At 47.4% G+C, this 25285-nt stretch overlaps 1 protein-coding gene across 2 annotated transcripts in view; it reads right to left on the bottom strand.

Annotated features, from left to right (window-relative positions):
* LOC135056806 (C-type lectin domain family 2 member D-like) overlaps window positions 1–25285 on the bottom strand; it is a 270630-nt gene that overhangs the window by 10777 nt on the left and 234568 nt on the right. For both annotated transcript variants that reach the window (XM_063962409.1, XM_063962410.1), the window contains one exon: window positions 16762–16931. In XM_063962409.1, coding sequence (XP_063818479.1) covers window positions 16762–16931 — 170 coding nt within the window. The remainder of the gene's footprint in view (window positions 1–16761; window positions 16932–25285) is intronic.

Raw genomic sequence — 25285 nt, 5'->3', positions numbered from 1 at the left:
ATTTATAAGCACAGTTTGTTTATTTCATATGCAGCTTTTTCCTTATTTATTGCACTTTTTGAAGCAGTTAGTATTTCATTAGTATGCAAACATACGTTATAGCATTGAAGCTGATTAGTAAAAATATCAAACAATTACACCATGCAATGCACCCAAAGTGGTACCTCTCCCACGCTGATATGCAGAGTCCTCACACTGAGGAAGCCGCTGACACCAGTCCGGAGGCGGGGAAACACGTATGTCCTAGGACAAGACACTTCACCAAAGCATTTCAGCATTCATCTGCTCGATCCTGATGTTGCTGAGCCGGCCGGCAAATTTCTATACTATCATACCCCAGTGCTAAGGGGAATAAATCAGGACTCTGCATACCAGCGTGAGATCCCAGGCAGGGGTGCTTGCAACAACAGCAGCTGGGAGAGGTACCACTTAAACCGCAGACCGCAAAGTTCCCATCATTGGGAGCTGCACTAAGCCCCATTCTAGCCAGTGCGCTCCTCCTGATTGACAGGCTAGGAGCGCGCAGCCAATCAGGAGAGCGCCATGACGTCGCACTCCCTGACTGGCTGGCGGGACCTTCAGTGACAGCAGTCATGGGGGGTCCCGGCATTCGGGGATTGGATTTCCGGTTTGTTATTTTATTCAAGTCCGTGGATTACGTCGGATAAGAAGGAGGACAGATCTACGCAGGATTGGTTGTAAGTATAATTTTTATTTGACAGGTACCCCGTGGATTCTACTTGACAAGGGGACCGAGGGGCTCCGTGGGAGTATAGGTAAGTATGTGAGTGTGTAAGTGTGCATTTATGTAAAATAAAGCTTTACTTTCACGGTGTGTGTTGTGTTTTTTTGGGGGGTATTTTTTTGTTATAAAAACTACAGATACCTGCGGGCCCGTTAATTCCCCACATGCTGGTACTTGTGGTTCTCCAAGTACCAGCTTGCAGGGGAGGCTTGCTGGGACTTGTAGTTCTATTCTTTTTTTCCCCACAAAGGCTATCAGCCCCCCATCCACTGCCCAGGGATGGGGGGGCGACAGCCTCGGGCTTTACCCCTGGTCCCTGGGTGGGCGACCCCTTGATTTAAGGAGTCCCCCACTCCTCCAGGGAACCCCGGACAGGGGTGACTAGTTGGGGGGGGGGGGGGGGGTAATGCCACGGCCGCAGGGACCTATATAAAAGTGTCCCCCAGCTGTGGCATTATCTCTCTGGCTAGTGGAGCTCGGTGCTGGTGTAAAAAATATGGGGGACTCCTACATCTTTTGTCTCCCGTATTTTTTGAACCAGGAGCGGACGCAGAGCCCGGTGCTGGTTATATATATATGGGGGGACCCTACGCATTTTTGCCTTTGTATTTTTACAAGTAGGACCGGCTCAGAGAGCCCGAGGCTGGTTATGCTTAGGAGGGGGGACCCCACACAATTTTTTTCTTTGATTAATAACACTTTCACACCCCTTTCTACAGATAAGCATGCACGGATCTCACTGATCCATGCATGACTATGCGAACACGCCAGGAAAACGCAGGTCTATTTTAAAATTGCTTTTTTTATCGAATTCTATGCTTTACCGGCAGTGTTTGGCTATTATTGGCAGTTAGTGTGAATACGAATTCTTAGTAAATTACCGAGTTGTATCAAATAACAGGCTTGTTTGACCGATGGTCTAGTCATTCGTATTTGTGAACTTAGCCGGGGAAAACAATGCGACTAAACCCAACACTGCCAAGATTTGTGTTTACTAAATTCCAGAGATGACACTTAGAAAAAAAAAAAAAAAACTCGGGACAAAATCGGGACCTTCGTAAATAAACCCCCTGGTATCTCCACAGTTCAGATTTACCAGGATATCAAAAAGGCAGGTTATAGACTCTGATGTCACGTGTTTTGGAAAGTCAACAAGAAAAATCCAGATAAATCTGGATTTGCGTTAGCCCATCTCTATTTTTTAGTAACATCCAAATGATTTCCGTCACTATACTGTTGTATAACAATGACAAAGTCATTAGATGTATGCAGATACCATAGAGACAGTGGGGGTCATTCAGACCTGATCGCACGCTACTTTTTTTGCAGCGCTGCAATCAGGTCGCAACTGCGCATGCGTCCCCCCGCGGCGGCGGCCCCCGGCTACGGGGGTCGCCGGACAGCAACAGGTTAAAAGAAGAAAGTGATCACACGGGCGGTCGCAAGAATATTGACAGGAAGAGGCCGTTTGTGAGTGTCAACTGACTGTTTCTAGGGAGTGTCCGGAAAAATGCAGGCGTGCCCAGCCGTTTGGAGGGAGGATTCCTGGCGTCGGCTCCGGGCCAGATCATCGCAGCGGCTGAGTAAGTCCTGAGCTGTGCAGAGACTGCACACACTTTTGTTTGTGGAGCTCTCTGCACAAGCGATTGTACCCTTGCACAGCGATTACCCCCTCCCCCTGTAGGCGGCAACTACCTGATCGTAGCACTGCAAAAAAACGCCTGCGTGCGACCAGGTCTGAATCACCCCCAATGTTTTCCTCTACGCTATGGGCTTCCATACATGTCAATGTTTAATTTAAGTGTCAAATACTGTAGCTATAGTGTACTTTACACTTATATCTGCACTGTACATCTCCCCCGCTGACTGCTAATCACACACCAAGGGCCGGATGTAATGCCGCCCGAGTTCGGCGGCCGTGCGGGATGCCGGCTGAACTCAGAGGTTTTTTAAAGGAGCAATCACTTACAAGGCAAAACCATGCCTTGAAAGTGATTGCCCCATTAAAAAAAACTTCCGAGTGACACGTTTGAGAGCTCCAACTGAACTTTTCCCAGTTACACCCGACATCACTTTAGACAGGAGATCAGACGCGATATAATAGTTGACTTCCCCCTATGTGTTATGCTTCTGTGTCAGGACTGTATTTCTATATATGTCAACATATAAAGGCCTCATCTTGCAGTGACTGGATGCAAAGTCTGTTTATAAAGAACTAAGCAAAAACCCTGTTACCTTGCAAGTTTCTTGTTTACTGAACCTGTTACCTAATGACTTTCTTGTCAGAGGGTCTGATTCAGGGGTGGAAGCTCATTGTGCCTTTGCTGTGTCCTCATATGCAGTGGATGTCAAAAATATGCAAATGTTGCAACCGCCAGGATATGACAGGAGATACCACATTCAATGTCTCAGATCTGCCACTTGCATACAAAGTTTCACCACTGGGCGAACATCAGTCGCACCAACAAACATCTGGTAAACCCTATGGTTGCCCAGAATGTCCAATGGAATTAAGACACTGGGGACATTTTGACTGCATATGAAGACGCAGTCCAGAAGTCGTAACTAGACTTTTTGGTGCCCTGTGCCAGAAAGAGAATTGGTGCCCCGCCCCCACCCCATTTTTCCAACAGGGACATAAGGCGCATACCCTCATGGTGAAGGGGCATTACAAAATTGATCCAAGAGAAACCCCATGCTATGAAGCCCCTTCCCACATATATACACACACATTTATAGAACACTGCAAAAAAAGGATTTAGACACAAATCCTCTTTATACCACATTCATGCATTTACAGTGCATCTGGAAAGTATTCACAGTGCTTCACTTTTTCCACATTTTATGTTATGTTACAGCCTTATTCCAAAATGGGATACATTTTTCCCTCCAAAATTCTACACACAATACCTCATAATGACGTGAATTTTTTTTTTTTTTTTGCAAATTTATTACAAATAAAAAAAATAAGAATTTACTTACCGATAATTCTATTTCTCGTAGTCCGTAGTGGATGCTGGGGACTCCGTAAGGACCATGGGGAATAGCGGCTCCGCAGGAGACTGGGCACAAAAGTAAAGCTTTAGAACTACCTGGTGTGCACTGGCTCCTCCCCCTATGACCCTCCTCCAAGCCTCAGTTAGGATACTGTGCCCGGACGAGCGTACACAATAAGGAAGGATTTTGAATCCCGGGTAAGACTCATACCAGCCACATCAATCACACCATATAACTTGTGATCTAAACCCAGTTAACAGCATGATAACAGAGGAGCCCCTAGAAAAGATGGTTCACTACAGCAATAACCCGATTTTTTTGGTAACAATAACTATGTACCAGTATTGCAGACAATCCGCACTTGGGATGGGCGCCCAGCATCCACTACGGACTACGAGAAATAGAATTATCGGTAAGTAAATTCTTATTTTCTCTGACGTCCTAGTGGATGCTGGGGACTCCGTAAGGACCATGGGGATTATACCAAAGCTCCCAAACGGGCGGGAGAGTGCGGATGACTCTGCAGCACCAAATGAGAGAACTCCAGGTCCTCCTCAGCCAGGGTATCAAATTTGTAGAATTTTACAAACGTATTTGCTCCTGACCAAGTAGCTGCTCGGCAAAGTTGTAAAGCCGAGACCCCTCGGGCAGCCGCCCAAGATGAGCCCACCTTCCTTGTGGAGTGGGCATTTACAGATTTTGTCTGTGGCAGGCCTGCCACAGAATGTGCAAGCTGAATTGTACTACAAATCCAACGAGCAATAGTCTGCTTAGAAGCAGGAGCACCCAGCTTGTTGGGTGCATACAGAACTAACAACGAGTCAGATTTTCTGACTCCAGCCATCCTGGAAACCTATATTTCCAGGGCCCTGACAACGTCTAGCAACTTGGAGTCCTCCAAGTCCCTAGTAGCCGCAGGCACCACAATAGGTTGATTCAGGTGAAACGCTGAAACCACCTTAGGGAGAAACTGAGGACAAGTCCTCAATTCCGCCCTGTCCGAATGGAAAATCAGATGAGGGCTTTTACAGGATAAAGCCGCCAATTCTGACACGCACCTGGCCCAGGCCAGGGCCAACAGCATGACCACTTTCCATGTGAGATATTTTAACTCCACATATTTAAGTGGTTCAAACCAATGTGACTTTTGGAACCCAAAAACTACATTTAGATCCCAAGGTGCCACTGGAGGCACAAAAGGAGGCTGTATATACAGTACCCCTTTCACAAACGTCTGAACTTCAGGGACTGAAGCTAGTTCTTTTTGGAAGAAAATTGACAGGGCCGAAATTTGAACCTTAATGGACCCCCATTTCAGGCCCATAGACACTCCTGTTTGCAGGAAATGTAGGAATCTCAGTACCTTGGGTATGAGAGGCAGAGGAGGGAACACATACACTGACTGGTACACCCACTGTGTTACCAGAGCGACTACAGCTATTGCCGGAGGGTCCCTTGACCCGGCGCAATACTTGTCGAGTTTTATAAACATGTGGAAGACTTCTGGGTGAAGTCCCCACTTGCTGACAGTGCTATCACATGATTTTCCGCCCAGCGAAGAATCCTTGCAGCTTCTGCCACTGCCCTCCTGCTTCTTGTGTCACCCTGTCTGTTTACGTGGGTGACTGCCGTGATGTTGTCCGAATGGATCAACTCCGGGTGACCTTGAAGCAGAGGTCTTGCTGAGCTTAGAGCATTGTAAATGGCCCTTAGCTTCAGGATATTTATGTGAAGTGATGTCTCCAGGCTTGACCATAAGCTCTGGAAATTCCTTCCCTGTGTGACTGCTCCCCAGCCTCGCAGGCTGGCATCCGTGGTCACCAGGACCCAGTCCTGAATGTCGAATCTGCGGCCCTCTAGAAGATGAGCACTCTGCAACCACCACAGGAGAGACACCCTTGTGCTTGGTGACAGGGTTATCCGCTGATGCATCTGAAGATGCGACCCGGACCATTTTTCCAGCAGGTCCCACTGGAAAGTTCTTGCGTGGAATCTGCCGAATGGGATTGCTTCGTAGGAAGCCACCATTTTTCCTAGAACCCTTTCATTGATGTACTGAGACTTGGCTCGGTTATAGGAGGTTCCCGACTAGCTCGGATAACTCCCTGACTTTCTCCTCCGGGAGAAACACCTTTTTCTGGACTGTGTCCAGGATCATCCCTAGGAACAGACGACGAGTCGTCGGAATCAGCTGCGATTTTGGAATATTGAGAATCCAATCGTGCTGCCGCAACACTACCTGAGATAGTGCTACACCGACCTCCAACTGTTCCCTGGATCTTACCCTTATCAGGGAATCGTCCAAGTAAGGGATAACTAAAATTCCCTTCCTTCGAAGGAGTATCATCATTTCGGCCATTACCTTGGTAAAGACCCGGGGTGCCGTGGACCATCCATACGGCAGCGTCTGAAACTGATAGTGACAGTTCTGTACCATAAACCTGAGGTACCCTTGGTGAGAAGGGTAAATTGGGACATGAAGGTAAGCATCCTTGATGTCCCGAGACATCATGTAGTCTCCTTCTTCCAGGTTCGCAATTACTGCTCTGAGTGACTCAATCTTGAATTTGAACCTCCGTATGTAAGTGTTCAAGATTTTAGATTTAGAATCGGTCTCCCCGAGCCGTCCGGCTTCGGTACCACAACAGTGTGGAATAATACCCCGTTCCCTGTTGCAGGAGGGGTACATTGATTATCACCTGCTGGGAATACAGCTTGTGAATGGCTTCCAAAACTGCCTCCCTGTCAGAAGGAGACATCGGTAAAGCCGACTTTAGGAAACGGCGAGGGGGAGACGTCTCGAATTCCAATTTTTACCCCTGAGATATCACCTGAAGGATCCAGGGGTCTACTTGCAAGTGAGCCCACTGCGCGCTGAAATTCATTGAGACGGGCCCCCACCGTGCCTGATTCTGCTTGTGAAGCCCCAGCGTCATACTGAGGGCTTGGCAGAGGCGGGAGAGGGCTTCTGTTCCTGGGAACTGGCTGATTTCTGCAGCCTTTTTCCTCTCCCTCTGTCACGGGGCAGAAATGAGGAACCTTTTGCCCGCCTGCCCACGAAAAGACTGCGCCTGATAATACGGCGTCTTCTTATGTTGAGAGGCGACCTGGGGTACAAACGTGGATTTCCCAGCTGTTGCCGTGGCCACCAGGTCTGAAAGACCGACCCCAAATAACTCCTCCCCTTAATAAGGCAATACTTCCAAATGCCGTTTGGAATCCGCATCACCTGACCACTGTCGTGTCCATAACCCTCTACTGGCAGAAATGGACAACGCACTTAGACTTGATGCCAGTCGGCAAATATTCCGCTGTGCATCACGCATATATAGAAATGCATCTTTTAAATGCTCTATAGGCAATAATATACTGTCCCTATCTAGGGTATCAATATTTTCAGTCAGGGAATCCGACCACGCCAACCCAGCACTGCACATCCAGGCTGAGGCGATTGCTGGTCGCAGTATAACACCAGTATGTGTGTAAATACATTTTAGGATACCCTCCTGCTTTCTATCAGCAGGATCCTTAAGGGCGGCCATCTCAGGAGAGGGTAGAGCCCTTGTTCTTACAAGCGTGTGAGCGCTTTATCCACCCTAGGGGGTGTTTCCCAACGCACCCTAACCTCCGGCGGGAAAGGATATAATGCCAATAACATTTTAGAAATTATCAGTTGTTATCGGGGAAACCCACGCATCATCACACACCTCATTTAATTTCTCAGATTCAGGAAAACTACAGGTAGTTTTTCCTCACCGAACATAATACCCCTTTTTGGTGGTACTCGTATTATCAGAAATGTGTAAAACATTTTTCATTGCCTCAATCATGTAACGTGTGGCCCTACTGGAAGTCACATTTGTCTCTTCACCGTCGACACTGGAGTCAGTATCCGTGTCGGCGTCTATATCTGCCATCTGAGGTAACGGGCGCTTTAGAGCCCCTGATGGCCTATGAGACGTCTGGACAGGCACAAGCTGAGTAGCCGGCTGTCCAACAGTTCATCCACTCAGGTGTCGACCCCCTAGGGGGTGACATCACTATTACAGGCAATCTGCTCCGTCTCCACATCATTTTTCTCCTCATACATGTCGACACAAACGTACCGACACACAGCACACACACAGGGAATGCTCTGATAGAGGACAGGACCCCACTAGCCCTTTGGGGAGACAGAGGGAGAGTTTGCCAGCACACACCAGAGCGCTATATATATACAGGGATAACCTTATATAAGTGTTTTTCCCCTTATAGCTGCTGTATTTTTAATACTGCGCGTAATTAGTGCCCCCCTCTCTTTTTTAACCCTTTCTGTAGTGTAGTGACTGCAGGGGAGAGCCAGGGAGCTTCCCTCCAACGGAGCTGTGAGGGAAAATGGCGCCAGTGTGCTGAGGAGATAGGCTCCGCCCCCTTCTCGGCGGCCTTATCTCCCGTTTTTCTGTGTATTCTGGCAGGGGTTAAATTCATCCATATAGCCCAGGAGCTATATGTGATGCATTTTTTGCCATCCAAGGTGTTTTTATTGCGTCTCAGAGCGCCCCCCCCCCCCCCCAGCGCCCTGCACCCTCAGTGACCGGAGTGTGAAGTGTGCTGAGAGCAACGGCGCACAGCTGCAGTGCTGTGCGCTACCTTGTTGAAGACAGGACGTCTTCTGCCGCCGATTTTCCGGACCTCTTCTGTCTTCTGGCTCTGTAAGGGGGCCGGCGGCGCGGCTCTGGGACCTATCCATGGCTGGGCCTGTGATCGGTCCCTCTGGAGCTAATGTCCAGTAGCCTAAGAAGCCCAATCCACTCTGCACGCAGGTGAGTTCGCTTCTTCTCCCCTTAGTCCCTCGATGCAGTGAGCCTGTTGCCAGCAGGTCTCACTGAACATAAAAAACCTAAAACTAAACTTTTCACTAAGCAGCTCAGGAGAGCCACCTAGTGTGCACCCTTCTCGTTCGGGCACAAAAATCTAACTGAGGCTTGGAGGAGGGTCATAGGGGGAGGAGCCAGTGCACACCAGGTAGTTCTAAAGCTTTACTTTTGTGCCCAGTCTCCTGCGGAGCCGCTATTCCCCATGGTCCTTACGGAGTCCCCAGCATCCACTAGGACGTCAGAGAAACTAAGAAATCACATGTACATAAGTATTCACAGCCTTTGCCATGAAGCTCAAAATTTAACTCAGGTGCATCCTGTTTCCACTGATCATCTTTGAGATGTTCCTACAGCTTAATTGGAGACCACATGTGGTAAATTCAGTTGATTGGACATGATTTGGAAAGGCACACACCTGTCTATATAAGGTTCCACACTTGACAGTGCATGTCTGAGCACAAACCAAGCATGAAGTCAAAGGAATTGTCTGTAGAACTCCGAGACAGGATTGTCTCGAGGCACAAAAGTGGGGAAGGGTACAGAAAAATATCTGCTGCTTTGAAGGTCCCAATGAGCACAGTGGCCTCCATCTGTATATATGGAAGAAGTTTGGAACCACCAGGACTCTTCCTAGAGCCGGCCGGCCGTCTAAACTGAGCAATCGGGGAGGAAGGGCCCTAGTCAGGGAGGTGACCAAGAACCCAATGGTCTCTCTGTCAGAGCTACAGCATTCCTCTGTAGAGAGAGCAGAATCTTCTAGAAGGACAACCATCTCTACAGCAATCCACCAATCAGGCCTGTATGGTAGAGTGGGCAGACGGAAGCCACTCCTTAGTAAAAAGGACATGGCAGTCTGCCTGGAGTTTGCCAAAATGCACCTGAAGGACTCTCAGACCATGAGAAATAAAATTCTCTGGTCTGATGAGACAAAGATTGAACTCTTTGGCATGAATCCCAGGCATCATGTTTGGAGGAAACCAGACACCGCTCATCACCATGCCAATACCATCCCTACAGTGAAGCATGGTGGGGATGTTTTTCAGCAGCAGGAACTGGGAGACTAGTCAGGATAGAGGGAAAGATGAATGCAGCAATGTACAGAGACATCCTGGATGAAAACCTGCTCCAAAGCGCTCTTGGCCTCCGACTGCGGCGACGGTTCATCTTTCAGCAGGACAACGACCCAAAGCACACAGCCAAGATATCAAAGGAGTGGCTTCAGGACTACTCTGTGAATGTCCTCGAGTGGCCCAGCCTAAGCCCAGACTTGAATCCGATTGAACATGTCTGGAGAGATCTGAAAATGGCTGTGCACCGACGTTTCCCATCAAGCCTGATGGAGCTTGAGAGGTGCTGCAAAGAGGAATGGGCGAAATTGCCCAAAGATAGGTGTGCCAAGCTTCTGGCATCACATTCAAAAATAATTGACGCTGTAATTGTTGCCAAGGGTGTAGTATGGTATGCCGGCAGCCGGGCTCCTGGCGACCAGCATACTGGCACCGGGAGCCCCACCGCCGGCATACCGACAGCGTGGCTAGCACAAATTAGCCCCTTGCGGGCTCGCTGCGCTCGCCACGCTGCGGGCACAGTGGTGCGCGTCCTCCAGGCGGGTCGTGGACCCCCACGAGGGAGAAAAAGTGTCGGTATGTCGGCTGTCGGGATTCCGGTACCGGTATACTGTGCGCCGGGATACCAACAGTCGGCATACTGAAGACCACCCGTTGCCAAAGGTGTATCAAAAAAGTATTGAGCAAAGGCTGTGTATACTTATGTACATGGGAATTCTTCGTTTTTTATTTTTAATAAATTTGCAGAAATCTCAAAAAAAAACGTTTTCACGTTGTCATTATGTGGTATTGTGTTTAGAATTTTGAGGGAAGAAATGAATTTATCCCAATTTGGAATAAGGCTGTAACATAACAAAATGTGGAAAAAGTGAAGCGCTGTGAATACTTTCCGGATTCACTGTAACTTGAGAGCTCACTGTTATTCAGTTAAGATACTCTTTATTAAATAACAATTAAATAACACATTTCAATATACTGCCATATCCAGGATTCAAACCTAGAACCTGTTGCTTTCCAGTCAAACACCCTACTCATTGAGATATTTGATACTGCATAAAAACGATTTCAAATTATATGAAGCTATTTGTACTTTGTAAAAAATAACCAGCATTACAATTGAGTAGCTCTATGTAGTGTGCAGTCACACATCCGATCTCTTGCAGCCACACACTACATAGATCTCCTCAGCCGCAGTGCTGATCATTTTTTCACAAAGTACAAGATAAGCATCAAATAGCTAGAATTCTCTAGCTTTCACTGCAAGGACAGATAGACTAATGAATAGAGTGCAACGGCGGGATGTAATGGCGTCCGAGTTTGCTGGAGGTGTGGGATGCCAGCCGAGCTTGAACATTTTTTTCAAGCGATAGTCATTTACAAAGCAAAACCATGCCTTGTGAATGACTGTCGCTTTGAAAAAAGTCATAGTTCGGACGGCATCCCGCACCTCCATCAAACTCGGATGCCATAACATCCCTCCATCTGACTGCAATGCCACAGGCAATGGGTTTGAATCCCGGGTATGTCAGCATTTTGAAATGTAATAAAGGACCGTGTGACTGAATAACAAAGTGCTGTCAAGTTAAGTTCATGAATGCTGTATAGGTATTAGCGACAGAAGGCGTGGGGAAAGAACACAGAGGCTGTCAGGTGATGCTGTGCTTCAAAAAGGGGGGAAGCTGCACGTGAAATGAAAGCAGATAATTGATAAGTGGTGCCAACAGTGGCCCTACCCTGCAGTGCTATGTGCACTGGCACACTCTGCACCACCCTAGTTACGGCCCTGACGCAGTCACTGGCTGTGACACCCCCCCTTCCTTTGAAATGTTGTGACAGGCCTGTATTTTATTTGCCACTCCCCCATTACCTCCCACATTTTCAGGTGATTTTTTAACCTGTTTTGAGATTGACTTAAGCCAAACACAGGCGTAAAAACACTAACCGAACAGAAAAAGACAGACAAACACACAAACAGAAGTCAACAGACTACTGAACCAACTTGCAAGTACTTTTAAGACAGAAAATACAATTCATGGATTTAGAGTGGCCTGCGAGCAACATATTGTGATTTGTGTGGTCTATGCAGTGCTTCTGTGTGTTATACCTTAATGAAATGTTTAAAAAAAAAAAAAAAAGTGCCCCCACTTCCCAAAGAATAACCAGGACTTATGAGCCTGTTCTGGTTCTGGGAAAATGGGAGAAAAAACATGTGAGATTCCACCATATTTCCAGTAACCAGCACCAGGACACATATCACGTAATTTCCCCTGCCAAAACATTAACCAGCCCCCAGCTGGTCAGTCCAGGCTGACCCCCCCACCCCTCTCTCAAATGCTTGGGCAGAATCCCAGGGCTATTTCCTGCATCCTTGGTGGCAGTGGGTGCAGGATTAATGGTGTAACAATATAAGTAATATTGTCCATTACAACAGAACTACAGGTCCCAGCTAGCCTGTCACACATGCTGGTACTTGGCAAACCACAAGTGCCAGCATGCCTGGGCAGTAAGGGGCTGCTGGCACCTGTAGTACTACTGTAAAGGAAATATAAAAAAAAAAACACAGGAGGCACACCGATGGATAGAGAAAACATGGGTACGGTGGTGCGCAACATTATTTATTCTCTCTCCAGGAGTGTGGTGGACCCCCCAAGAGGGAGAACAGTTGTCGCTATCCTGGCGGTCGGGATCCCGGATCCCAAATGCCTCTCATAAAGAATTGGCATGCTAAATTAAGTTTAGATATTTTAATGGATTAAAACTAGAGATCACAAGTTTCATTTAAAATTGTCTTGTCCTTTTAGTGCATCACGATTTGGAAAGCTCATTATATTAATACCATGTGTAAAAATCACAATGGCAGTATTAGATCTGGTTGTTTGAAAATAGGATTTTGGTTACCTACCGGTAAATCCTTTTCACCACAGGAAACTTCTTGGACTCACACCAAGAAACATATTTTTTCCAAATGCGATGGTAATGTTTAGACGTTGCCCCCTTCCTAGCCTGTATCAGGGTAGGAATGACCTCACTCGGGATACCCTTCCGGGCTAAGATCTGGTGTTCAACCGCCATGCCGTCAAACATATCCTTTGTAAGTCTTGATAAGCGAACGGCCCCTGCAGTAGCAGATCCTCCCGAAGAGGCAACGGCCTTGGATCTTCCAGCAGAAGATCCAGTAGAGCTGCGTACCAAGCCCTCCTTGGCCAGACCGGAGCAATGAGGATTGCCAGAACCTTTGTTCTTCTTACCAGTTAAGAACTTTTGGTATCAGAGGAAGTGGAGGGAATACATACACTGACGTGAACACCCACGGTGTTACCAGCGCGTCCACCGCCACAGCCTGTGGGTCTCTCGACCTGGAACAGTACCTCCGCAGCTTCTTGTTGAGGCGGGAGACCATCATGTCTATGTGAGGAACCCCCTACCAACTGGTTACCTCCTCGAACACCTCCGGGTGGAGGCCCCACTCTCCTGGATGGAGTTGTCTACACCCGGAAGGAAGATTGCCGACATCGCCACCGCGTGCCTTTCTGCCCAGAGGAGGATTTTTGACACCTCTGACATGGCAGCCTTGCTCTTTGTTCCGCCTTGTCGGTTTATGTAGGCCACTGTGGTCACGTTGTCCGACTGCACCTGAACAGCCCGATCCCGCAGAAGGGCGTTGTACACGGCCCTGAGTTCCAGGATGTTTATTGGGAGAAGTGATTCTTGATCCGACCATCTTCCCTGAAAGGTTTCCTCCAGAGCGACTGCTCCCCAACCTTAGACTTGCATCTGTGGTTAAAAGGATCCAGTCTTGAATTCCAAACCTTCATCCTTCCAGAAGGTGCAGAAGTTGCAGCCACCAGAGGAGTGAAATCCTGGCTTTCGGAGACAGGTGTATCCTTTCGTGCATGTGAGAGCCCGACCACTGGTCCAAGAGGTCCAACTGAAAAGGTTGAGCATGAAACCTACCATACTGCAGGCAACCATCTTCCCCAGAAGGCGTATGCATTGATAAACCGATACCGAGTAGGCTTTAAGACATCCCGGACCATTGTTTGAATCACTAACGCTTTCTCAACTGGGAGGAATGCCCTATGCACTTCCATGTCGAGGATCATTCCCAGGAAAGACAGCCTCCTTGTCGGCTCCAGATGAGACTTCGGAAAGGTTCAGGATCCAGCTGTGCTTCCTGAGCAACTGTGTTGTGAGCGCGATGGATCGCAACAACCTCTCCCTGGACGACGCCTTGATCAGGAGATTGTCCAGATATGGAATTATGTTCACCCCCTATTTGCGGAGGAGAACCATCACCTCCGTCATCACCTTGGTGCTGTGGAGAGGCCAAATGGCAGCGCCTGGAACTGATAGTGATCGTCCAACAGTGCAAACCTGAGATATGCCTGATGAGGTTACCAAATGGGAATGTGGAGATAAGCATCCTTGATGTCTAGAGACACCAGGAACTCCCCCTCCGTCAGTCCCGAGATGACAGCTCTCAGAGATTCTATCTTGAATTTGAACTCCCTGAGATAAGGGTTCAAAGACTTTAAGTTTAGAATAGGCCATACCGAACCATCCGGTTTTGCTACCACAAAAAGGTTCGAATAATAACCCTTGTTCCACTGCTGAGGCGGAACTGGAACAACGACCTCTGACACCACCAGTCTTCTGATGGCCTCCAGAAGAACTGTTCTGTCTGCCCGCAGAGCTAGCAAGCCTGACTTGAAGAAACGGTGAAGTGGGGGATTTTTAAACTCCAGTCTGTACCCCCTGGACACTATATCCAGTACCCAGGGGTCCAGGCCAGACGACACCCAGATGTGGCTGAACTGTCGGAGTCTTGCCCCCACCTGACCCTCCTCCAGGCCTAGCTGTCCACTGTCATGCGGAGGACTTATGCGTATCAGAAGCGGGCTTCTGGGTTTGGGAACCTGTGAGAGCAGGTTTCTTTTCTTTGGCACGACCACCTCTGAAGAAGGTGTTCGAAGGCTTGTTCTTTCTAGGCCTTGTGGGCCGAAAGGACTGTGACGTGGCTGGTGTAAAAGGCTTCTTCGTAGCCGGTGCAGCTGAGGGGAGAAAAGTAGACTTAACCGCGGTAGCAATGGCAATCAACGCATCCAATGCCTCCCCAAAGAAAGCCTGACCAGTATAGGGTAGGCCCTCCACGCTCTTCCTGGATTCCGCGTCTGCAGACCATTAGCGCAGCCAGAGATCCCTGCGAGCCGAGACGAACATGGAGGAGATCCCCGCAGCCATGGAACTCAGGTCCTTCATGGAATCCACCAGGACCCCCTGAATATGGTGCAAAAATACATCAACGTCACCCTTATCCAGCGAAGTCGATTCCTCCTGCAGAGTGATTGACCACCTGGCAATAGCTTTTGCAATCCAAGCACAGGCTATAGTAGGTTGTGATATAGCCCCGGAAGCAGTGTAAATGGATTTTAGCGTAGCATCCACCTTGCGATCTGCCAGGTCCTTCAACGCGGTAGATCCTGGGAATGGTAAAACCACCTGTTTTGACAGCCTGGAGACATGGGCGTCAACTATCGATAGAGACTCCCACTTCTTTCTATCTTCCTCTGGGAAGGAAAAAGCAACCAAGACCCTCTTAGGGATCCGAAATTTACTTTCCGGAGTTTCCCAGGTTTTTTCAAAGATAGTGTTTAATTATTTGGATGCTGGGAAGGTGAGGGGGGACTTCTCCGTCCCAGCGCCTCCCTGCATTGCATCCCTTCGCTGAGCGGGTAGCGCCGGGCCTGGGCTCAAGACCCCGCAGGGTGGACACTGCTCCCCCCTCAGTCCCTCGATGCAGGGAGTCTGTTGCCAGCAGCCTCCCTGTAAAAAAACAAACTCTAAAATAAACTTTTCTAAAGAAGCTCTGTAGAGCTCCCCTATCTGTGACCTGCTCCTCCGGGCACATTTTTTAAACGGAGTCTGGTGGGAGGGGCATAGAGGGAGGAGCCAGCCCACACTATTAAACTCTTAAATGTGCCAATGGCTCCTGGTGGACCTGTCTACACCCCCATGGTACTAATATGGACCCCATCCTCTAGGACGTAAGAGAAATAAAGCAGTTTTATGTGAGGTTGGCCGCCAGTCAATTTCACAATTTACAAAATGCACATAAAAACAAAAGACATTTGGGAAAAACAAACTAGTAAATTTCAGACGAAACGTGCAATGTTTTGTAATATAGGTTTACACCGATATTAAGATGAGAAGAAATGTTTAGTCAAAAAATTAATGTTTTTTAATCCTAGCGGCTCCCAGATTTATGGGCTCATTTATCAATGAGTGATAAATTTAACTGTGAGTGATAAATTGCACCAGCCAATTAGCTCCTAACTATCACGTTACAGGCTGCGTTTGAAAAATGACAGTCAGGAGCTGATTGGCCCGTACAATTTATCACTCACAGTGAAATTGATCTCTCATTGATAAATGAGCCCATTATTACCACCATCACTAATTTAAAAAAGTGAACACCAAAACTAAAATATAAAACACTGTAGGACACAGTCAGAATATTTGCTCAACTCAGGATAATGGGGGTCATTCTGAGTTGATCGCTCGCTAGCTGTTTTTAGCAGCCGTGCAAACACTATGCCGCTGCCCTCTGGGAGTGTATTTTAGCACAAGTGCGAACGAAAGGATCGCAGAGCGGCTACACATTTATTTTGTGCAGTTTCAGAGTAGCTTCAGACCTACTCAGCGCTTGCGATCACTTCTGACTGTTCAGTTCCTGTTTTGACGTCAGGAACACGCCCTGCGTTCGCACAGCCACGCCTGCGTTTTTCCTGGCACGCCTGCGTTTTTTCAAACACTCCCTGAAAATGGTCAGTTGACACCCAGAAACGCCCACTTCCTGTCAATCACTCTGCGGCAACCAGTGCGACTGAAAAGCTTCGCTAGTCTTTGTGTGAAACTACATCGGCCGTTCTGAAAGAACGTCGCGCGTGCGCATTGCGCCGCATGCGCAGAAGTGCCTTTTTTGCATCATCGCTGCGCAGTGAACATTTTCTGCTAGCGATCCACTTGGAATGACCCCCAGTATCCTCTAAACATTCCCACAAATCACAGCTCACACCAGACGTCATCTCACACTCACCAGTTCTTTCTGGTCATCAATAAGTGCCAGAGATGCATTATGTGAGAGACAGAAGCTCTGGCCGTTGTTCCATGTATAACGTTCCTCAGAGAAATGGTAACATTTGTCCCTGTACAAGATCCAATCATCTTCACACGGCACAGACTTCAGAAAGGAGTTTCCCTGTGTTTCTGTTGTACAAAATAAATATCAACATAAATTTATATTTTGCATTATCCATTTAGTTATAGAGAAATTGCATTCACTAGTGATAGATAGACAATATTGGCCCTCATTCCGAGTTGTTCGCTTGCAAGCTGCTTTTAGCAGCTTTGCACACGCTAAGACCGCCGCCTACCGGGAGTGTATCTTAGCATAGTAAAATTGCGAACGAAAGATTAGCAGAATTGCGAATAGACACTTCTTAGCAGTTTCTGAGTAGCTCCAGACTTACTCGGCATCTGCGATCAGTTCAGTGCTTGTCTTTCCTGGTTTGACGTCACAAACACACCCAGCGTTCGCCCAGACACTCCTCCGTTTCTCCAGCCATTCCCGCGTTTTTCCCAGAAACGGTAGCGTTTTTTCACACACACCCATAAAACGGCCAGTTTCCGCCCAGAAACACCCACTTCCTGTCAATCACATTACGATCACCAGAACGAAGAAAAAACCTTGTAATGCCGTGAGTAAAATTCCTAACTGCATAGCAAATTTACTTGGCGCAGTCGCACTGTGGACATTGCGCATGCGCATTAGCGACTAATTGCTCCATTGCGAAAAAAAAATAACGAGCGAACAACTCGGAATGACCACCATTGTTTCAGTGATTTACACCTTCCTGGGCAGTCCTTGTGGATGGTGTAATACACAGAAATTATATCGTTGGACTTTGACTGATTACTAACATGAGCGACAGTATGATGACCGGATTGTTGGTTTCTACTGTTGATTCAATGGGCCGGATGATATGCAGTACAAGTTTATAGTAAAATTTCGTCCCGCAACGTCTCACACTTTGAGAAGGTGCAAGTTGGTGACGGAACTCGCAAATGTAATGCACTGCGTGTTTTTAGTAAAAAAAAACCCTACCTGCATGTGAGGTCTGGTGAAAATACAGACCAGAAACCTAGTTGTTAAAATCACACCTTGTAATGCGAGTTGCATTACAAGGTGCAAGTTTTGAGAGAAGCATGTACAAATCAGTGAGATCCGTGCATGCTTCTGTCTGTAAAAGTGTTTAAATAGTTTTAAAATAAGTTAAAAAAGAAATAAACTAAAAGACGTGCAGCATAAACAGCCATGTGCTCTTTGAGTCGATCCTGGTTGCTAAAATACAGAGGGGAAAAAAAACGGATTACGCGTCTCCCATATTTTAACGACCAGCACCGAGCTCTTGGACAGGCCCTGGTTCCAAAGGCCCTGGTTCCAAAAATACAGGGGGGGGGGGGTAAGATGTATGGCGAGTGACCTTAATTAACCTTGCGGTCTGCTGTAGACCACAGGTTCCCACCCATAGACTTCAATGGGGATTTATTTTTCCTCATTAAACAATATGGGCTCAGCTTGAGTGGCAGGCCAGGAGCACACAGCTAATCAGGAGAGCGCTATGACGTGGAGCTCCCTGATTGGCTGGCGGGTCTAGAATGTGACAAGTCACATGGTCACCCAGCATTCAGGATAAGGGGATCCATGTGTGTACGTCCGCTGGTTTGGATTAACGCGTTTTTTGTTTTTAACCCCTGGATGCCTACATGGACTCAAGAGGACCAATCTACACAAGTATTTTTTTTATTTATTTACAGGTACGTATGGATCACTACTGGACAAAGAGACCGAATCGCTTCATGGGATGTAGTCAAGTATACTGTCTGTAAGTATGCATGTAAGTGTGAGTGTGCAAGTACTGTGTATTTTTTTTAAACTTATACTGTGTACGATGTGCGTGTCTTGTCTTTATTTAAATATTTATTTTACATGTGGAACTACAGGTACCAGCGGGCCCTTTAATGCTCCGCATGATGGTACCTGTGGTTCTCCAAGTAGCAGCATGTGGAGGAGGCTTGTTGGGTCCTGTAGTTCCACAGGTAAAAGGCAATGTTTATTCTTCATCTTACACTTTTTCACACAAAGGCTATCAGCCCCCCATCCGCCTCCCTTGGATGGGGGGGGACACAGCCTTGGGCTTTACCCCTGGCCCTTGGGTGGCTGGAGGGGGGGGACCCCTTGATTTAAGGGGTTCCCACTCCTCCAGGGTACCCCGGCCACGGGTGACTAGTTGGGTATGTAATGCCAGGGCCGCCGGGACCACAATAAAAGTGTACCCCCGGCTGTGGCATTATGTACCTTGCTAGTGGAGCCCGGTGCTGGTTTAAAAAATATGGGGGACCCCTACGCTTTTTGTCCCCCGTATTTTTTGAACCAGAACCAGGCGCAGAGCCCGATGCTGGTTGATGAAATATGGGGGAACCCCTGTCATTTTTTTCCCCATATTTTGTCAACCAGGACTGGCTCAAAGAGCCCGAGGCTGGTTATGCTTAGGAGGGGGACCCCACGCAATTTTTTTCTTCTGTTTTTACACTAAACAGACCCTTTCCCATAGATAATCATGCACAGATCTCACTGATCCGTGCATGGTTATCCAAACTCGACTGGAAAAAGCAGGTCTATTTTTTTGCTGCTTTTTTTAACGATTCGCAAAAAAATAGACCAGCACTTGAGCACTCAGAAACTAACACCCAAATACGAATGAATAGTGAATGGCCGTATTCTATGAAATAACAGCCGCGTTTGACCGATGGTCTATTCATTAGTATTTCGGAACTTTGCCGTTAAATCCATTCCGAATAGACCAGACACTGCCGAGATTTGTGCTTAGTGAATTCCCGGATTGGGACTAAGTAAAAAACCCACAAATCGGCAAAACTCGTTTTTTTTAGTAAATACTGGCCAAGGTCTTGACCAAGGTGTGAGAGCTTGTCAACAATCCATGCAGTGAAATCCCAGAGGATGAGCATCTTTGGTGCTCCAGAACTAGACCAGCAACAGTGTCTGCGATTTCTTGTAGAAAGAACTTTCGATCTCCAGGGGGGCCAGTAAATGAGAAGTACTCTGAAACCTAATCCTGTAGAACTCCGGGCAGCGATGCACTCAGATGAGTGGGTAATTTCCTTAGGGTGGACCTTAAGCTTAAGTGCTTTGTTAAAGCAGATAGACATCTCACCTCCCGTACAGTCTAGTCTTGGGATGTGGATGACAGAGTAGTTTGCTGGAATGGGAACTTTCACAATAGGTGCTGCATTTTCATCAAGCTAAATCTGCAGATACAATAAGCCTGACAATTGTAGCAGTCTTGTTTCTTATAGATCTATTCTTAGACATCAGTGTGACCATTCAGCGCGAACCAGGAAGTGCAGTAATGCATTAGCCAGCACTTGGAATGCAAAACAAGCACTGGAATACATAAAATGGCCACCGCACATGCGCAGTTCATTAAGATCGAAAGAGAGGCTTGGACAGCAGCCGGACTGTGCATGCACAAGACGTGCATATCCGGTTTTAAAAACGTAACCCACCAGACCACAGCACATTACTGAGTAAGCCGCTGACAATTAGTACAGGCGGGGAAACGCATTTTTTAGCCACACAAAGCCAGCTGGTACCTGCTACTTCCCTGGAGTGATTACCTCACTTTGGGACTCCATCCCCAGATATGGATGTTACAATCTTTCAATAGCCGGGAGTGGATAAGGAATCACATTGTAAGCCCAGGAGAAATAGTGGTATTTACATTTCTATCAAACTATCATGGCCATGATTAATAAGGGATGTAGTTATATGACCGGCGGTCAGGAGACTGCCGGTCACAATACCTCCTCCTACATCCCGCCCCCTCACAATCCTGACGGTCGGCATGCTGACCAACAGGGACTATTCCCACTTGTGGGTGTCTACGACGTGCATAAAGTAATAATCACGAGCCCACAGTATGGCGAGCACAGAGAGCCCGCAAGGGGCTTCACTGTGCTCCCCCCCCCCCGCCATCTACATGCCGGGATTCCGGCGTCGGTATGCTGACTGGCGATCTCCTGCCCGCCGGTCACGCGATATCCAACGCATTATTAAGAAGACTAACTTATATCTTGAGCTAAAGTGCTTTTTACTGCCACTGAAAAGCTTTCCAATTCTCCTATTATTGAGAGCTTTTATTGCTCATTTTATTAACAGGGTAAAAATATATAGCTTTCTGACTTTCGCACTAATATCTGAAGGCAACATTTCAATGCGAAAGCTTTATAAAACTGCAAATTGCTCTGTCTGTTTGGATGGACAACACATGTGGTTTATGTCACAATGTGTCCTTGCGGGTTATACTATTTGGGCAAGATAACACGCAGGTTCCCTGATTGCATGGCCCCGCATAGATCCGCTTGGAGATAGAACTGATGGCTCATTATTTTAAATCCACAGGTAACAATTTAGCTTCAATCAAATATTTTATAATTGATCATGTCCCTGAATCAATACAGGGAAGTGGCCGTGCTAAGACTTATAAAGGAAGAAAGCTGGATTATGAGGCTAAATACTTCTGTTTCCTACGGACTGAACAAGAAGATTAATCGGAATACGGTTACGTAATCCCTGACAGAGGAATGTTGTGGCTGCAGTGGGTCCCACTATGGCATATACAATATATGTGTTTTTATATTTCAGGATGTACAGTGCTAGTGGAGAGACCATTGGGACATATAACATGCTACACTTTTGTGTGTGATTAATGTTAGAGAGACAACTGCCTATGGATTTTTACTGCACCTTATATGACAGTTATAATGTAACTCTCTTTATATTAGAGGGGGACCAATGAGCCACTGTATAACTGCCCCTTTCTGGTGCCATCACATTTTTGAATTGCTGTATGTTCAAGTATGTCTGATATCTAGATTTAATGATCTGTTGTTTGGGATATGTTTCAATTGTGTTGTTGCTTCACAGACGCTTGTTCTATGGGCTGCAATGTATCTTCTGGCCGTGGGAGAACATGCTGTTGGTTGCATGGCAATCTGGCTGTGCTAATGGGATGCATGAAGTCCGAGCTTACTGCAGCTGCGCTGGCCGGAAATGAGACAGCGGACCTGTCCGTGCGGCGTCTGGGAGTGTGGTGATGGTGGGTGATTCACACAGGGATATAAGGTTGTGTCCATATATCCCCGCCCCCTGGCTCAGGCAAATCAGTTGTATTCCAAAGCAGAAGGCAGGAGCATCATGTAGAACCCTAATCAGGCGAGAATAACCCACATGCACACCCTTCCGTACAAGAAGAAATAGGTTAATGAGTAAAAAGGATCCTCAAATCAGGTGCGTCAGGGTGGGATCCCTGTGGAACCTGTGGACTTAGGAGAAATACCGTTATCAACGGTAAGTTCTTACCATAACGTATATTTCTCTGGCAGGGTCCACATGTTATCCACAGGATAACAATGGGATTTCCCAAAGCAGTTTAGTGGTGGGGACGCTCCTGATGATTAGGAGAATCCTTCGCCCGAGTTCAGCATTGTGAGAGGCAAAGGTATTCAAAGCATAATGTCTATTAAATGTGCAAATGGCAAACCATATGGCTGCCTTACAACCCTGTTCTGTTTAGGCACATCACATTGTGCTGCCCAAAAAGGACTTACCTTACGGGTAGAATGAACGGAGACATTAGCCAGAATAGGGAGATCAGCTTAGAGAATATGCTTCTGAAATCATCCTCTGAAGCTATCTTGCCAGCATCTGCTTACCAGCAGGCCATCCTCACTTGTAAAATCCATAGTGAATGAAGAGGGAATCTCTTTCTTGATGGCACTGGTATATTACGCGTAGATCCCTTATGCACGGATCACGTCTAGTGATGCATCTCCTGCAGCGAGGCCCAGAACCTGAATGACAGGGATAATATTTTCCTTGTTAAGGTGGAACTTCACCTTGGAAATATACCCAAACCTAGTTCTGATAACTGGTTTATGTGGATAAAAGATCAGAAATGGGGAAAAACGTGACCATGCCGCTAAGTCTGATATTCCTCTAGCTGACACCTTAGTCAGTAGAAAACAAATTTATGATCTATTTTAAAATTGGGCAATTTGAGGGGCTTCAAGGACTAACACCCATCCTACGGCACTGTAGGAACAACCAGAGGCTGAATGCGCTGCATAAACTGGAAAAAAACATGCACATCCTGTAAGTTATTTAGTTTTGGAACCCTACAGTCAATGCCGACCCTTTCTTTTCCAAGGGAGCCACCTTCAAAGTTTTATCCATTCGTGCCCGAAAGTATGCTAAGACCCCAGAACTCTGAAAGATCTAAGATCCAACCTCACTGTAAGCCTGAACATAGGCTTGCCATATTTGGTGATAAAGGTGAGCTAAGGAAGAGTTCCTTGTTCTGACCTTTTGTTTAAATCACCTGCTGCAAACCATCCTGTTACCCTCAGGATAAATGTATCAAGGTCATGCCATCAAGGACCGTAGATTCAGATGTCTTCGATAGCCAGGACCCTGCGTCAGTAGTTCTGGACCTTGGGAGAGCAGAAATGGAGTATCCATTGCCATTCTCTGCTGGTTTTCCTGTTTAGCTTTCTCACAACCAGGGCCGGTGCTAGGGTGTTCGGCGCCCCCCTACAAACTATAAATTTGCGCCCTCCCATATTCCTTTGGCGCGCACCGGGAAAAGGGGTGTGGTCTCACAAGTAAGGGGCATAGCCACACAATAGTACCCCCATTCAAAATTACGCCACAATGTAGCACAATCTTATTCACCTTTTACGTAATGCCCCACAAGTAGTAGTAGCGTCCTTATATGTAATGCACCCCAGTAGTAGTAGCATCCCTATGCATAATGCCCCCCCAGTAGTAGCATCCTTATACATAGTGCACCCCCAGTAGTAGTAGCGTTCTTATACGTAAGACCCCCCAAGTAGTAGTAGTATGGTTATATGTAATGCCCCCCAAGTAATAGTAGCATCCTATACATAATGCCCCCCCAAGTAGTAGTATCGTCCTTATACGTAATGACCCCCCTAGTAGTAGCGTTGTTACACGTAATGGCCCCCCCATTAGTAGCGACGTTACACGTAATGCCCCCCCTGTAGTAGTAGCGTTCTTAAAGCACACATAAACGCACACAGACATGCCACAAACACACACACACACAGACACAATACACACACACTTCCCTCTCACCCTTCACTTACCTAAGCCAGTCTCCCTCTGAGTCTGTACACTATAGCAGCCTGGTCCGTGTAGCCCCGCCCCTTCCATCCAGTGTAGCTCCGCGCCCTTTTGTCCCATACGCAGTGCTGTCCTGTCACACAGGTGAGGGGAGGGAGGAGGATTTTAATGCTACAAGCGCCGCTGCCAGTGCCTGTCATACAGGCACAGCAGCAGCAGCAGGGGGGACAGGACGGCGCAGCAGGGAAGGAATGCAGAGCAGTGGAAGCGCCTCTCCGTCCCAGCGCCTCCCTGCACTGCATCCCTTCGTTGAGCGGGTAGCGCCGGGCCTGCTCACAACCCTGGTAATAGGGTGATTGGAGAAACATCAAAACCAGAAGAACGTCTCATCTCACCGATAAGACATCCACAAAGATCACTCTGGGATCCATTATTTTTTACCCCTATGTGAGCACTTTGTTGTTCCGACAAACACTCCATGAGATATATCTCTGACAAACACCTGTAGTTCACCAAAATCCACAACCCCCCGGGTCTGGAGCCCATTCATTTTCCTGAACGGTGTGTCAACTTGAGAAAGTCTGCTTCCCCATTTAGGATTCCTGGAATGAAAATAGCGGACCCGACTGAACGATGAAGTTCTGCCCATATTAGTATGTACTTTACCTTTTTCATCGCTTTTCGGCTGCGAGTTCCTTTCTGATGTTGAGGTACTCGCGTAGGCCCTCATTCCGAGTTGTTCGCTCGCTAGCTGATTTTAGCAGCATTGCACACGCTAAGCCGCCGCCCTCTGGGAGTGTATCTTAGCTTAGCAGAATAGTGAACGAAAGGTTAGCAGAATTGCGAATAGAAATTTCTTAGCAGTTTCTGAGTAGCTCGAGACTTACTCCTACACTGCAATCAGTTCAGTCAGTTTCGTTCCTGGTTTGACGTCACAAACACACCCAGCGTTCGGCCAGACACTCCCCCGTTTCTTCAGACACTCCTGCGTTTTCCCCAGAAACGGCAGCGTTTCTCGGCACACTCCCAGAAAACGGACAGTTTCCGTCCGGAAACACCCACTTCCTGTCAATCACACTCCGATCACCAGAATGATGAAAAAAATTTGTTACGCCGTGAGTAAAATACCAAACTTTTGTGCTAATTTACTTGGCGCAGGCGCACATTGCGCATGCACAGTTTGCGACTAATCGCTCCATAGCGGAAAAAAATAACGATCAAACAACTCGGAATGACCCCCATAGTCCGCACGGCACTAGACTGGTTTTCCTTGAAGACTCTCCTGTGCCTACACCAGTGCCCCATATGTGGCCCAAGGTTCCACCTTTATTTGGCA

The sequence above is a fragment of the Pseudophryne corroboree genome, chromosome 3 (genome assembly GCF_028390025.1).
Source record: "Pseudophryne corroboree isolate aPseCor3 chromosome 3, aPseCor3.hap2, whole genome shotgun sequence".
Classification (NCBI taxonomy): Eukaryota; Metazoa; Chordata; class Amphibia; order Anura; family Myobatrachidae; genus Pseudophryne; species Pseudophryne corroboree.
This window is presented reverse-complemented; position numbering and strand designations above follow the sequence as displayed.